Source organism: Pelophylax lessonae, assembly GCF_965119305.1.
Source record: "Pelophylax lessonae genome assembly, chromosome: 5".
Classification (NCBI taxonomy): Eukaryota; Metazoa; Chordata; class Amphibia; order Anura; family Ranidae; genus Pelophylax; species Pelophylax lessonae.
This window is the reverse complement of record NC_138772.1, coordinates 370,963,537-370,979,496: the sequence shown is the minus strand read 5'-3', so window position 1 is coordinate 370,979,496 and position 15,960 is coordinate 370,963,537. Positions and strand designations below refer to the sequence as shown.

At 42.1% G+C, this 15,960-nt stretch overlaps 1 protein-coding gene across 1 annotated transcript in view; it reads right to left on the bottom strand.

Annotated features, from left to right (window-relative positions):
• RTTN (rotatin) overlaps positions 1 to 15,960 on the bottom strand; it is a 423,025-nt gene that overhangs the window by 234,270 nt on the left and 172,795 nt on the right. Inside the window, exons 25-26 of the mRNA XM_082257758.1 lie at positions 12,792 to 12,983; positions 1,110 to 1,349 (exon numbers count right to left, since the gene is read on the bottom strand). Coding sequence (XP_082113884.1) covers positions 1,110 to 1,349; positions 12,792 to 12,983 — 432 coding nt within the window. The remainder of the gene's footprint in view (positions 1 to 1,109; positions 1,350 to 12,791; positions 12,984 to 15,960) is intronic.

Genomic DNA, 15,960 nt, shown 5'->3' with positions numbered 1-15,960 from the left:
CCGTGATTTACAGGCGTTTTTACAGGCATTTTTTGTGCAGGCGTTTTTAGATTGAATAGAGACCAATGGAAAACGCCTGTAATCTGCCCAAAAAGAAGCTCATGTACTTTTTGGAGCTTTGGGCGTTTTGCTATCAGCGTCAAAATGCTCAGATGTGTACAGGGGTCATTGAAATGAATAGGATTTGTCTTGTTGGGCATTTTGAGAGCTGATCCTAGAGCAGAAAAACTCCCCAAAAACGCCCCAAAATGCCTACATGTGAACGGAGCCCTTAAAGCATGCCAGCATTTATTGTTTGTTTTACATGACAATGTCACTTTAAACAAGCCACTGGGCATTTTGTCATGTGCTGCATTTCTGACATGTTGGGAGTGCATTTTTAAATGCATTCTACGAGAAGAGGAAAAAAAAAAAAGACTACTTGCTGCTTATTGCGCTATATATGTGTTTTCCATGTCCTACCATTCATTCATCCCCCTCGAGGAACACCATGAATTTAAAACATAAAATCCACCTACTAAAGGAAACAGTTGTATGCCTCTCACTGTTGCATTAAGTTCAATCTTACATGCATAAAAGCATGCTAAAATGCACAAATATAAACAGGCTTCTTTAACACTCCCGTCTGCAGCTTTTTCAATTAGATTTTTCCTTTCTAGCATTTTCATAATGGCTTAACCAATAAAAGATTCTAGTACTGAGTGAGTCAAGGACAAAGCAGACAACATCATTTTATCATACTACAGCCTACAGATACAATCTAGGATTAATAGCATTGCTGCCCAACCAAATGTATTTGGGAAACATAATTCAGAAAGTTAACAGTTTAATAAGTGAAAATAGAAAATGAGCTGAAAATTGCTATTAAATAGCAAAACATAATACATTACAGTCACCTGAGGTTTGCATTCATTCTGGTTGAATATATATTTCACAAATTATTGCACAAATTAGGTGAGCCCAAGTAGCTGCTTTACTCCAAAATGTAATCTTAATGATGCCTGAATCACAAATTAAATACTCTAGAAAGCTACCACTGTATTCATCATGCACATGTATGAATATTTTAGTTGTATCAGAGATATTAGAATCTGTGCACGGCTTCTCACCTGCTCAGTGCAGTATGCCAAGGTAAACACTTCAAGGCGGACATGTTATAGTCAGTGAGGCAGTTTAGAACCAGCCTGTCATTTAGAAGATAAAAATTCATCCTAGCAACAGCAGAACGCACTTCCCCATGAGACACAGCCTGAACGATATAACTCAGGCAATCTTGCAGTCCACTGGCTGAGTGTGTCATCTTCAATGTCAGAACTTCTTCTGAGGATAACTTTAATGTCTCTAAAAAACTTCAGAAAGGGAAAAAGAGAGTCTCAATCTGAAAATGGAATGCACCCACATGCAGAAACAACAACATAGCCTTAGCAAACATGTGTAGCTGTTTGTAATACTAATGTGTAAAGGCAAACTCAAGAGAAGGGAATATCATCCTTAACCACTTAAGCCCCGGAAGATTTTACCCCCATTCCGACCAGGGCCTATTTTGCGATTCGGCACTGCGTGACTTTAACGGACCATTGTGCGGTTGTGCGACGCTGTACCTAAACGAATTTGACGTCCTTTTTTTCCCACAAACAGAGCTTTCTTTTGGTGGTATTTGATCACCTGTGCGATTTTTTGATCAAGCGCTATAAACAGAAAAAGAGCAACAATATAACAATATTTTTCACATTTTTTAGATGAAATTCCCCCCCAAAAAAATGTAAAAATCAAATTTTTTTATCATTTTCGGCCAATTTGTTTTATGCTACATGTTTGGTTAAAAAAAAAAAAAAAATCGCAAAAAGCGTATTTTGATTGGTTTGCGCAAAACTTATCGCGTTTACTAACAAAGGGAAAGATTTTTGTTGTTTTTTTTAACGCTTAATGGCGGCAATCTGCAATTTTTTTTGCAGTACTGCGACATTGGGGCGGACAGATCGGACCCTTGACTGACATATTTGGCACTTTTGGGGTTACCAGTGACATTTCTACAGTAATCAGTGCTATAAATATGCACTGTTACTGTAAAATTACACTGGCAGTGAAGGGGTTAACTTTTTTTGAGAGGGAGGGGTGGTGTGTGTCCCTAGGGGCGTGATTCTAACTGTGATCGGCTGTGGCTTGAGGTGTATGAACAGTGATCAACGGTCCTACATAGTAGAACCGTATAATCACGATTCCTACACCGGGGAGAATGACAGGTGGCCTGTTTACATCAGCCGCCTGCCTTTCTCCCTCTCCACCGACGATCGCCGAGTGACCGGCGGACCCGATGTCATGACATCGTGATGACATCGGGTCCGCCGGTCACACGCGCAGGGGGGGTCGTGACCGCGCGGGAGCGCGCCTCCGGCGGCGCGCGCTCGCTCCCCAGAGCCCTCACAGGCTAGCGACGTAGTACTACGTCGCTTTGCCTGTGAGGGGCTGACTGCCGCAGTAAATATACTGTGAGCAGTCGGCAAGTGGTTAAAGGCGCAGCGTGCATAAACATTTATATTCTCAAAATGTTTTTGGGACCAGTCAATTGCAAACTTTGATAGAAAGCAAGACACAGTCAAATATGCACACAAAACACAGCTTCTCTTCTCCTGTATTACATATATCAACAGAAACAGCATTAGATTCCTGAGTATATGTGACATAAATACCCAAAGAACATGTTGCTTTTTATCTAGGGTATTGGATTGGCTAAGGAACATAGGATTTTCCGTCCAGTGAACTGATCGGCAGGCGGTAGCATAAGTGTTTTAGGAATTTAAATTCAGCAGCCTAAGCATTTAAAGGAGAGCTGCACTTTTATCTAAATTGTTAATCTGGTATTAAATCCAAAACCAAAATGTATTATATATTGCAGTTTACCATTCATTAGATGTGATGGCTGCATCAGTTTTCTTTGGTCTTTTTTCACCTGGTGATCTGGCCAGTAACCCATTGCCTCATCTCCTGTATTCGTGAGAAACAACTCTGATACATTCCTCTGGAGAGCTTGAGGTTGTGCAACACAACATATTTACTGGGTGGATCACCAGATATAAAAAGTCTAAAAAAGGAAACTAATGCAACCATTACATCTAAGAGTTGGTAAGCTGCAATATTATAAATGTTTGCTTTTTGGATTTATTAAAAGAAAAGTATGAGAATGTTTTTTTTGTTTTTTTAGAATCTGTCTGCTGAAAATGGGTCATAGGAGTGCAGAACTGCACTCCTGTGATCCAGGAGAAGTACAGCCAGATGAGCTTTAAAGTAATTATAAAGGAGGATTTAAAAAATAAAAACAACAAGCATCTCTATACTTACCTGCTCTCTGCAATGGAATTGCACAGGGCGGCCTGGAACCTCTTCTCGGGTCCCCCGCCGGCGCTCAAGCCTTTCTCTCTGTCCAGTGCACCCATAGGAAGCTGCTTCACATGGGGGCACTTGTGCATGCTCGCTTCCTAGGCCCGTTGCTGCGTCCAATGACACCCTTCTCCCTCGTCACTGGCTTTGGCCAATGGCTCCCCGTGCCCCAGCAAAGCCAATAAGACACGGAAGTGAGGGGAGAGAAGAGCTGCAGACGTGCACAGTGTTAGATTGAATAAGGGCTCAGGTAAGTAAAAAGGGGGGGGTCCAAAACGGATGCCCAAACATTTTTTACCTTAAGGAATACATGATACATTTAAAAAATGTTTAGGCTTTCGAACCACTTTAACCACTTAAGCCCCGGAGGATTTGGCTGCTAAAAGACCAGGGGGTATTTTGCGATTCGGCACTGCGTGACTTTAACGGACAATTGCGCGGTCGTACGACGCTGTACCTAAACTAATTTGACGTCCTTTTTTTCCCACAAACAGAGATTTCTTTTGGTGGTATTTGATCACCTGTGCGATTTTTTGATCACGCGCTATAAACAAAAAAAGAGCGTCAATTTTGCAAAAATAACAATATTTTTCACATTTTTTTATATGAAATTCCCCAAAAAAAAAAGTAAAAATCAAAATTTTTTAACATTTTAACATTTTCGGCCAATTTGTTTTATGCTACCTATGTTTGGTAAAAAAAAAAAAATTGCAAAAAGCGTATTTTGATTGGTTGGCGCAAAAGTTATCGCGTTTACTAACAAAGGGAAAGATTTTTGTCATTTTTGTTGTTTTTTTTTTTTAACGCGTAATGGCGGCGATCTGCGATTTTTTTTGCGGTACTGCGACATTGCGGCGGACAGATCGGACCCTTGACTGACATTTTTGACACTTTTGGGGTTACCAGTGACATTTCTACAGTAATCAGTGCTATACATATGCACTGTTACTGTAAAAATACACTGGCAGTGAAGGGGTTAACTTTGAGAGGGAGGGGCTGTGTGTGTCCCTAGGGGCGTGATTCTAACTGTGATTGGCTGTGGCTTGAGGTGTAGGGACACTGATCAACAGTCCTACATAGTAGAACCGTATGATCAGGGTTTCTACACAGGGAGAACTGACAGGCAGCTTGTTTACACTAGCCGCCTGCCTTTCTCCCTCTCCCCCGACGATCGCAGAGTGACCGGCGGACATCGGGTCCGCCGGTCACACGCGTGGGGGGGGGGTCCGTGACTGCGCGGGAGCGCTCCCTAGACCCTCCCAGGCTAGTGACGTTTATATACGTCACTTTGCCTGTAAGGGGCTGACTGGTCGGCAAGTGGTTAAGTCACCCCACTCTTCAAGTTAATCTACACTATTCCCTCCTATGCAATAGCTCACACACATGGGAAAAACTGGGAAATGTTGAACTTTACTGGCACCAAGAGAAGGACGGAAACATTTTATTGTGATAAAACATTATTATTTTATTACAAAGATATATATCTATATATATATACAAATAATAAAACAATGCATTCATATTAACATAGGACAGTATTTGCATATATTGAGAAACCAACATGTCTTTGCTATATGTTCCAACGGTTGATGCGTTTCGCATAGTTTCTTAATCAGCAAATCTTAATATCTTGGCAGAAAAAAAATTGGCCTATACTAAAGAAAAACATTTTTTACAATCAATCAATGATTTAACTTATGTCAGATATCCGTACAACATGCTGTATATTCTAAATCAACTCGCATATTGTCACTACAGTGTTGCAGCGTTGATAGTAGGACGTCCAGGTAAAATATATATAATGTAGGGCAGCGGATTGACATACACCAATATAGCTCTATACATGGGGAGACAAAGACAGGTAAGCAACCAACAGCTATCAAACTACCTGTTTATAGATTGCTAAACATGCCCAAGTAGTTGTAAGAGTGGTGAATTGTTCCTTGAAAAATACATAATTTATCCGTTGAAACGCGTTGGAATTCCAGTGTTACTAAAGCATCCACGGCAACCATGCGACATGGATGGCAACAAACAACAACTGGAATCACCACATTCCTAGTCATAGGTCTATGGTTTTAGCTTGACACAACCTTTGTATAATATCATACATGGTTCTATATTGTCATGTCCAATTTCTTTGAGGCTTTCAATAGTCTCCTTTTAGGCTGCATTCACACTTGAGCGTAGCGTTTTACCGCGTTTTTTTACCGCAATTTTACCGCGATTTTCAGGCGTTTTTCATTTACATCTATCAAAAACGCTGGTAATCAGCCCAAAAAGAAGCTCATGTACTTTTTTCAGCTACAGGCGTTTTGCAAAACGCTCAGATGTGAACAGGGGCCATTTAAATGAATGGGGTTTTACTTGTTGGGCGTTTTGGAACTTTTTTTTGGGGCGTTTTTGGAGCTGAAAAACACTCAAAAACGCCCAGGTGTGAATGGAGCCTTATGGTTTTTGTATCCAATAAACGTTATATTTTATTTATAGTAGTCTTTTGTAGCTACAATATTGCGTACACAATTTTTGTGTCCTTGATCGCCGGCTCCTTTGCTTGTTTGCGGTGGATACTGTGCTGCGCTTGCAATTCCGTACTCCTTTGGGAGGTGCCGGGCAGGTCCTGAAAGGCTGGGTGAGCGTCAGTTGCTGTATCCATTGGCGGCACCGATATGCACCTGCATGAGGCGGCCGTGGTTGGCGGGGTTATTGAGAGGCCTATATGGAGGACTAATGGACTTATACACAGGGGATTTATAGTGGATTTGAGACACAATTATGGCGCAGGGCGAGGACGTTGCAGCTTTTGGCACCAAAATTTGAGTATAAAGCAGTACAGGCCTCATTTGTTTGTTTGGCTGTTGGTGGACATGGTGTGGTTGCATACAGTTGGGTAGGTGTTTTTTTGGTCTGGCTACTTGAAGTTGTCTCTTTTTTCTGTCCCTTGTTGAGACTGTTGATGCAATACTTCTTTACTGATATTTTTGTAGGTGGCCCTGAAACCTTGATTGGGTATATTGGGAGGAATATTCATATTTATATGATACAGTGACAACATTGGCAGGTTTCTGCCTAGCAACTGCAAGTGACACTGTGGAATAGATATGGTAAATGATGCCTCTTTTTTGTTCAGTTTCTTACAAATCAGCTGTTTAGCAACATATAAACAGGTGGTTTGATAGCTGTTGGTTGCCTACCCGTCTTTGTCTTTTCATGTATAGAGCTATAGTGGTGTATGCCAATCCGCTGCCCTACAGGATATATTTTTCCTGAACTATAGGACGTCCTACTATCTCTATGCAACACTAGTGATGAAACGTGACTTGATATATGAAATACAACATTTTGTAGGGATATCTAACAAATGTTAAACTATTGCTTGTAAAAAAAAATTTCTTTTGTACAGGCCAATTTAGTTGCTGCAAAGATATTGAGGTCCTGAGGAAGTAATTATGTGAAACGCGTCAATCTATAGCAAAGACATGTTGGTTTCCCAATATATGGCGGATATTTTCCTATGTTAATACGAACGCATGGTTTGACACCTATGTGTATATATATATATATATATATATATATATATATATATATATATATATATATATATACATATACATATATAATCTTTGTATTAAAATATTAATGTTTTATCGTAAACTCCAACATTTCCCAGTTTTTTACCATACATTTCTATGGATGAGGTACCCCTTATATGGTGTCGGCATCTTCTTCTGAGTGTGGGACTTCAGGCCTCTTCATTGGCCAGCGGTAGTAAAATGTCACTACTGACATCTCAGCACTCGGAGACCAACCCAGCACTACAGGCTGAGCTGCACATGCGCAGCACATTTTATAGCAAGAGATAAGAGAGCAAATGGGCATTTTATTACTGCTGCAGTGTTCTGAGGACCTCTTTACTGCCCAACTAACAGAAGGTGTCCAGAGAAGAAGACTTAGTAGCTGGGGCATCACATGACTTTGGATTTAAGTTAGTTTGGCCATTTATAACATTTCTTTTTTCAAACTAAGACAGTGATTAGTTGGAGGGGGTTTCGGAGTGCCCAGCTTTAAGCCTAAAAGCAAACTTTTAATAACAGCAATGCGTGGATGGTCATTGCCCCCTTCTAAAAAATGGGATTTTTGACTTACCGTAAAATTCAATTCTCTGATGTTCATTGGCGGATACAGTTCCTGATCTTCTTCACCACTGTGTTATACTGCCCCCTACATGAGTAGGACACTAGGCAAAAAAAAAAAAAAAGTCTGGCTAAGCCTATGGGCAGTCCCAGGAGTATACTCCCTCTCTCTGCTATAGGTAAAGTCAAAAGAATTACAACTCCACAGAGGGGTGGGTGCCTTGTCCATCAATGAACATCAGAGAAATGTATTTTACGGTAAGTCAAAAATCCCATTTTCTCTTTCGTACATTGATGGACACAGCTCCTGATCTTCTTAACCATTGGGACGTCGCAAAGCAGTGTTGAACATGAGGGGTGGGAACAGCGAAAAATAAATTCTCAAGGCTAACTATAGCCAACCAGGTAAAAAGGAGTTCAACCAAAACAACTGAAAAAAACAATACACCCTCAAACAGGAACAGATCCTCTAAACAGCAGCCTTCAAAAACCTTGCAGCCAAAAGGAAGCATCTGCAGATGCCAACACATCCACTTTATACAAACATGTGCACCGACGAGCAGAAGGCCGCCTTGCAAACCTGCGCCACTGACGCCTGATGATGGAAAGCCCAGGAGGCACTGAGCGCTCGAGTAGAATTTGCCTTGACAAAGAAAGGAGGAACCTGACCCTGGATGGAATAGACCTGAACCACCGTCTGTCTGATCTATCCGGAAATGGCCACAGAGGAAACAGACAACCCTTTCCGAGGCCCATCTGTGAACACAAACAGTGAGTCTGACTTCCTAAAAGGCATGCAAAGCGACAGGATAAAGCCACTGATTCCGACACCCTGCGATTAGAGGTGAAAGCCACCAAAAAGGCCACCTTCTGGAACATCGTAAGCAGGATGAACCCCAGAAGACTCACACCACGCAATGTTCATTTTCCACATACGGCTGTAGATCTTCCTAGAAGTAGGTTTCCTAGCTTTGAACAGCATTGGAAACACCGAATCACGACTATAACGCAGAATGGAGGATTGCTCCTTGGGACAGCAGATCCTCCCTTAGAGGAAGCATCCAAGGAACGTCGGTGACCAGCCGCACCAGATCGGTGTACCAAGCCTGGCGAGGCCATTCCAGGGCTACTAAGATGATCAGAATCCCTTCTGCCTTGATTCTGCGTAGAAGTCTTGGCAGAAGCTTGAGAGGAGGGAAGGCGTAATTTGGACAATACTGACCCCACAAGGCCACCAGTGCGTCTGTGGCGTTCGCCAGAGGATCCGGTGACCGAGCCACAAACCTCTGCACCTTTCTGTTGAGCTGAGACACCAACAGATCCACCTCGGGGATGCCCCACTGGAGTCACAACTGATAAAAAAAAACTCTTGATGAAGGGACCACTCCCCTTGGTCCAATGCCTGCCGACTGAGGTAATCTGCCTGCCAGTTTTCCACCACCTTAGAATGCCCACTACCTCCAGAGCCACCAGTACACTTCTTGTGCCCCCCTGGTGACTGATATAAGCCATCGCTGTGGCATTGTCTGATTGTATACGCACTGGACATTCCTGAAGACGATCCGTCCGAGCGATCAGACTGTGCCTGGAACATTGGAGTTCCAAGACATTGATCAGTAGTCTGGACTCTCCCAGTGTCCAGATCCCTCAATCAAATTTTTTGCAGAGGACGCATGCCTAACCGGACAGGCTGGCATCCATGGTGACCACTGTCCAATACAAGGGGAGGAACAATTTGCCCAGCCCTAGCACCAAAAAACAAAGCCACCATATCAGGGACTCTTTCGTTCCCCGTCAGAGTGGGGTCTGATTGTCCAGAGACTGCAGATTATTGTCCCATTTGCCCAGAATCTCACTTGCAGGGACTTCGTATGGGACTGTGCAAACGGAACCGCCTCAAAAGGTAGACACCATCAGGCCCAGCACCAGCATGCAAGTCAGGAGGAATAACCATCTGCTGGACAGCAGGAGATGAATTGCAGCCTGTAGTTTCTGGAGTTTGTCCAGAGGAAGGAGCACTCTGGCTAAGGCAGGGCGATTTTCTTGCCTCCATTGACATCAAGGATGCTTATCTTCACATTTCAATATGTGTCGGTCTCCAGTGCTTCCTTCGCTTTGCCGTGGGAGAGGCGCATTATAAGTTTGTGGTGTTACCGTTTGTTCTCGCTTCTGCTTCTCGGGTCTTCACGAAAGTGTTGGCCCAAGTGCCAGTATTGTTTTGCCAATGGAGGATCGCGGTACTGAGCTACTTGGGACACCTTCGACTGCTCTGGTGGAAAACCTGGAAATCACCATACGAGCTTGAGGAATTTTGGCTGAATTCTGAGTTTTCAGAAATCTGCTTTGGTTCTGTCCACCACAAAACCCTCCAGGGGAAGAGGGGGGGCAGATACTCACCATGCCAGGTACAAGGCAGGCAACGCTCCAGACAGAACCCCTCCCCATCGAAATGGGGGGGGGGCTGTCAACCAGGAAGAACGCAGTGACTTGGGCCGAGACCCAGTCATATGCGAACTCGAAGGCCTGCCCCCATCTGGTGGGGATATGTCACGGCCTACCTAGAGCGGAGCTGAGGTCTGCGTGCGCTCGCTGGCAGTTGATTGTAGATCCCAAAGGAAAAAAACAGGAGAAAAAAAATCCATCTAAAAAGAAAAAATTGCCAGGATCAGAGATCCCAGCAAGAAACTAGGTCCTTATTCCTGACTAGGCGGAAAAAAAACAAGTTAATTAAGGGACTCCGCACCCACCCCTCTGTGGAGTTCATCTGACACTGTTTGTTACAAAACTGAGTACCTGTAGCAGAGAGTGGGAGTATACCCCCTGGGACTGCCCATAGGTGTAGCCAGACTTTTTTTCTGCCTTGTGTCCTACTCCTGTAGGGGTTAAGAAGATCAGGAGCTGTGTCCATCAATGAAGGAAAGAAAAAAAATGCCATTTTCCAAAACAAGCATGCAGGCCAGGAAACAAAAAAGAATCAGAGAGGCTGCATGCTTTCTCCAACTATACCCAAACTAAAGGGTGAATACTTACCTATCCAGCACCGGCATCTTCTTCTGAGTGCGGGTATTTGGGCCTCTTCATTGACCAGCGGTAGAAGAACATCACTCCTGAACATGAGCAGGAGCTAGACGTCCCAGTACTCCGGGACCGACCCAGCACTATAGGCTGAGCTGCATGTGCGCAGCTCAGTTTAAAGCCCCCGATAAGACCACAAAAGGGCAGGTAGGGGTATTTTATTGCAGAAGAGACAGTGTATGTCTTTTCTGAAATAAAAGCCTGCCTGCTCACTGTTTCTTTCAGTGGAACTTCAGTTTCACTTTAAAGACTGTGTCATATCAGAAAAAAAGTCAACAAGTATTTATTTTATTATGTAGAATAGGCACGAGTGCTTTCAGGGCTAGATCTGCTCAATTCTTGTGGTCAATTTGAACTTTTATTCAGCCCTAGAGCCAGCAGAATGGTGCACTGCACATTTTTTTACATTTATTCAATAAATATATATATATATATATATACACATATACACACACACATACATACATACATACACAGTGCCTTGCGAAAGTATTCGCCCCCTTGAACTTTGCGACCTTTTGCCACATTTCAGGCTTCAAACAAAGATATAAAACTGTAATTTTTTGTGAAGAATCAACAACAAGTGGGACACAATCATGAAGTGGAACGAAGTTTATTGGATATTTCAAACTTTGTTAACAAATAAAAAACTGAAAAATTGGGTGTGCAAAATTATTCAGCCCCTTTACTTTCAGTGCAGCAAACTCTCTCCAGAAGTTCAGTGAGGATCTCTGAATGATCCAATGTTGACCTAAATGGCTAATGATGATAAATAGAATCCACCTGTGTTTAATCAAGTCTCCGTATAAATGCACCTGCACTGTGATAGTCTCAGAGGTCCGTTTAAAGAGCAGAGAGCATCATGAAGAACAAGGAACACACCAGGCAGGTCCGAGATACTGTTGTGGAGAAGTTTAGATTTGGATACAAAAAGATTTCCCAAGCTTTAAACATCCCAAGGAGCACTGTGCAAGCGATATTGAAATGGGAGTATCAGACCACTGCAAATCTACGAAGACCTGGCCGTCCCTCTAAACTTTAAGCTCATACAAGGAGAAGACTGATCAGAGATGCAGCCAATAGGCTCATGATCACTCTGGATGAACTGCAGAGATCTACAGCTGAGGTGGGAGACTCTGTCCGTCGTATACTGCACAAATCTGGCCTTTAAGGAAGAGTGGCAAGAAGAAAGCCATTTCTTAAAGATATCCATAAAAAGTGTCGTTTAAAGTTTGCCACAAGCCACCTGGGAGACACACCAAACATGTGGAAGAAGGTGCTCTGGTGAGATGAAACCAAAATCGAACTTTTTGGCAACAATGCAAAACGTTATGTTTGGCGTAAAAGCAACACAGCTCATCACCCTGAACACACCATCCCCACTGTCAAACATGGTGGTGGCAGCATCATGGTTTGGGCCTTCTTTTCTTCAGCAGGGACAGGGAAGATGGTTAAAATTGATGGGAAGATGGATGGAGCCAAATACAGGACCATTCTGGAAGAAAACCTGATGGAGTCTGCAAAAGACCTGAGACTGGGACGGAGATTTGTCTTCCAACAAGACAATGATCCAAAACATAAAGCAAAATCTACAATGGAATGGTTTACAAATAAACATATCCAGGTGTTAGAATGGCCAAGTCAAAGTCCAGACCTGAATCCAATCGAGAATCTGTGGAAAGAACTGAAAAAACTGCTGTTCACAAACGCTCTCAATCCAACCTCACTGAGTTCGAGCTGTTTTGCAAGGAGGAATGGGCAAAAATTTCAGTCTCTCGATGTGCAAAACTGATAGAGACATACGCCAAGCGACTTACAGCTGTAATCGCAGCAAAAGGTGGCGCTACAAAGTATTAACTTAAGGGGGCTGAATAATTTTGCACGCCCAAATTTTTCAGTTTTTTATTTGTTAAAAAAAGTTTGAAATATCTAATAAATTTTGTTCCACTTCATGATTGTGTCCCACTTGTTGTTGATTCTTCACAAAAAAATTACAATTTTATATCTTTATGTTTGAAGCCTGAAATGTGGCAAAAGGTCGCAAAGTTCAAGGGGGCCTAATACTTTCGCAAGGCACTGTATATATATATATATATATATATATATGTAAGCATAGCTTGCAGGCATGCAAATGTAGTATATGTACAGGAGAGTACTGTAACAAATATGAGTCTTTCCAGCTCTATGTAAGGAATAACAACTTACTCTTCAGTCTCATGCGGTTTCTTGTCTACACTTGACAAAAGGTTATCAATCCCTTGGTACCAAGACAAATTCCAAGCCATCCGAAGCATGTCTGCTACTGGTTTTGTCGTTATCCATTCCGAAGATAAAGGAGAGGACATGGTGTTTGGACTTACTGCATGATGAGTGCTTGCAATGACAGGAAGGTTAAACCTGAAATATAGGTAACTATGTAATACAATCCCAGGGAGATCAAACACAGATTGTGTAACGTTAATAAAAATATTTCTTGCCAATGCTGAGAGTTGACATGCAAGTGTTATCTGTAGGAGTGCCTGAAGTACCTAAAAAATGTTTGGTAAGCTTGTCTCTTTACAAGACAGTAGCAGTATATTTGGTCAGAAATTTATGACAAAAAGGAGCCAATGTCTACTGCCCTACCCCGACTTCCAGCATTTGTGATTTTTTTTCCATTGGTTTCCATAGAGGAATTGTGATCATACATAGCCACCTTAGTTCCACAAATGGGATGCAGACTAAAGCCTCATACACACGCAACGATTGTTGGCAGTGAATTTTCGGCCAACGTCCGATCGGCCGATTGTCGGCTTGTTAGTATGATGCTTCCGACAACCGACTGCGACTTTTCGGCCGAACAAAATCTGGTGTGCATGCTATAAAATTTATGTTGGCCGTCAACAGAACGGCCGATTGTTCGTCAGTCAGTACAGATTTCGGCAGACAAAAATCAGATAAGCAAGACTGGGCATGCTCAGAGAAGAAAAAACACACGGAAGTTAACCAGCACATGACATCACTTCTGAAGTTGGTTTTTGTTGGCCGATAAAATTTGTGTGCAGTCTAGAGCACATTTCAACCAACACAACAACACTGGACAAAAGACGGCCGATCGGTCGGCCAACAATCGTTGCGTGTGTACGAGGCTTAAGCCCCCATTCACACTGGTGCAACTTGTCATGTGATTTGACAGGTCCAAATCGCAAGTTGCACCCTATTGTAGGCAATGGAACTGTTCAAAACTTTAAGGTGCCTCGCCAATTTGAAACAAAAAGGTTCCTGTACTTTTTTTTTCAAATACAGGTCCGACTTGCATTGACATCTCTGCATGAAGTCACACAGATGTCAGCTAAGTTGCAATTGAAGTCACACTGATTGCAGCTTTGAAATCGCTTCACTTGAAATCGCACAATTTCAAAGTCAGATTCGGTGTGAATGGGGGCAAAACGTCACAATTATAGATTTCAGAGCCAAAATTACAGCAATATTTAGGATTTTTTAAATATTTTGAATGGGGTAGTGGTGGGTTAGAACCTGTTACTTTTCTATTGCGGTGTCCATATTGAAGAGATTTCATTCAATTTCCAGTCCTGGTGGCAGGGTGTTAGATAGAAGAGAATACCCAAAAGGGTAAATGAAAGCAATAAAATCCTGAAAGACTCCAAACTTTTACACGCTAGTGAAAAAAAGATTTTAATGCTGTGTATGTCTCCACTAGAGAAATCCATTTGTGCTCATGTTGGCTAAACAGGACCTAAGCTAATACCTCCACAATGGAGCTATAGACAACAATAAAAATCCAACAAATATTCTACCCTTTTCCTTCCTTCCAAAACATGAAAAAGTTTTGGCTGGAGCCAAATCTGTAAATGGCACTGAGACAATCTGACTAGATAATGAGCCAAGATAATGAGCAGGAAGATATTGCCAAGCTAAAGGATGCAAAGGTCTAAAAGTGCCATCACACACCGATGCATACTGTGGAATATGCATATCATTGTGACATCAAGAGTGAATAAAAACAATTACAAAGCTCTTGGCAAAACAGTTACTTAACAGCAATAAAGCATTATTAAACCCAAAAATGTACTACATCGCAGCCTACCAATCCTTCGATTAGTTTTATTTTATTTTTTTTCCATCTGGTGATTCGGCCAGTAACACCCCTCCTGTCTTAAGAGTTTCAGTGATATGGAAAGAAATAGTAAAGTAGCATTATACACAGGTGGAGAGAGGGAAGTGTTAGATGTTCTAGAAGATTTACCCACTTGACATCGGGAAGATTTACCCCCCTTCCTTACCAGGCAACTTTTGCGATATGGCACTGCGTTATTTTAGCACACAATTGCGCTGTCATGCAACGCTGTACACAAATAAAATTGAGGTCATTTTTTTTTTTTTTTTTTCACAAATGGGGTTTTCTTTTGGTGATATTTGATCACCACTGCAATTTTTAGTTTTTGCGCTATAAACAAAAAACACTGTCAATTTTGGAGAAAAAAACATTTTTTACTTTCTGCTATAAAACTTATCCGATCAAAAAAAATGTAAAAAAATCGAATTTCTTCAAATATTTAGGTTAATATGTATTCTGCTACATGTTTTTAGTAAAAAAAAAGTTCCAATAAGCATATATTGATTGGTTTACGTGAATGTTATAGCGTCTACAAACTTTTTGTTTACTACGTGTGCTGCTTTTACAAAAGGGAAGAGACAGATTTGAATCCCTGCTTTGCTGGAACACAGAACCCAACTCCCCCCCCCCCCATCAAAATGGAACTCTGCCTTGTTTACATAGGCAGAGCTCCGTACTAAGTCTCTGTCCGACGATCGGCGGGTATCATAGTAACATAACATAGTTAGTGAGGTTGAAAAAAGACATCAGTCCATCCAGTTCAACCTATGATGTGTGTGTTTGCTGTTAACATTGCATACCCCTGTATGTTGTGGTCTTTAAGGTGCCCATCTAAAAGTTTTTTGAAACCATCGATGCTCCCTGCTGATACGACTGTTTGCGGAAGAGAATTCCACATCCTTACTGCTATGACAGTAAAGAACCCCCTACGTACTTTAACGTTAAACCGCCTTTCCTCTAGTTTTAGTGAGTGGCCACGTGTCTTATTGTATCTCCTTTCTCTGAATAGTTTGTTCCTTATGCTAGGGTCTCCAGTACAGTATTTGTACATGGATATCATATCCCCCCTCAATCGTCTCTTCTCCAGAGAGACTAAGTTCAGTGCTTGTAGTCTTTCCTCATAGCTGATGTCCTCCATTCCCCTAATTATTTTTGTTGCCCTTCTCTGGACTCTTTCCAGTTCCAGCACATCCTTCCTGAGGACCGGTGCCCAGAACTGGACAGCATACTCCAGATGTGGCCGGACCAGAGTCTTGT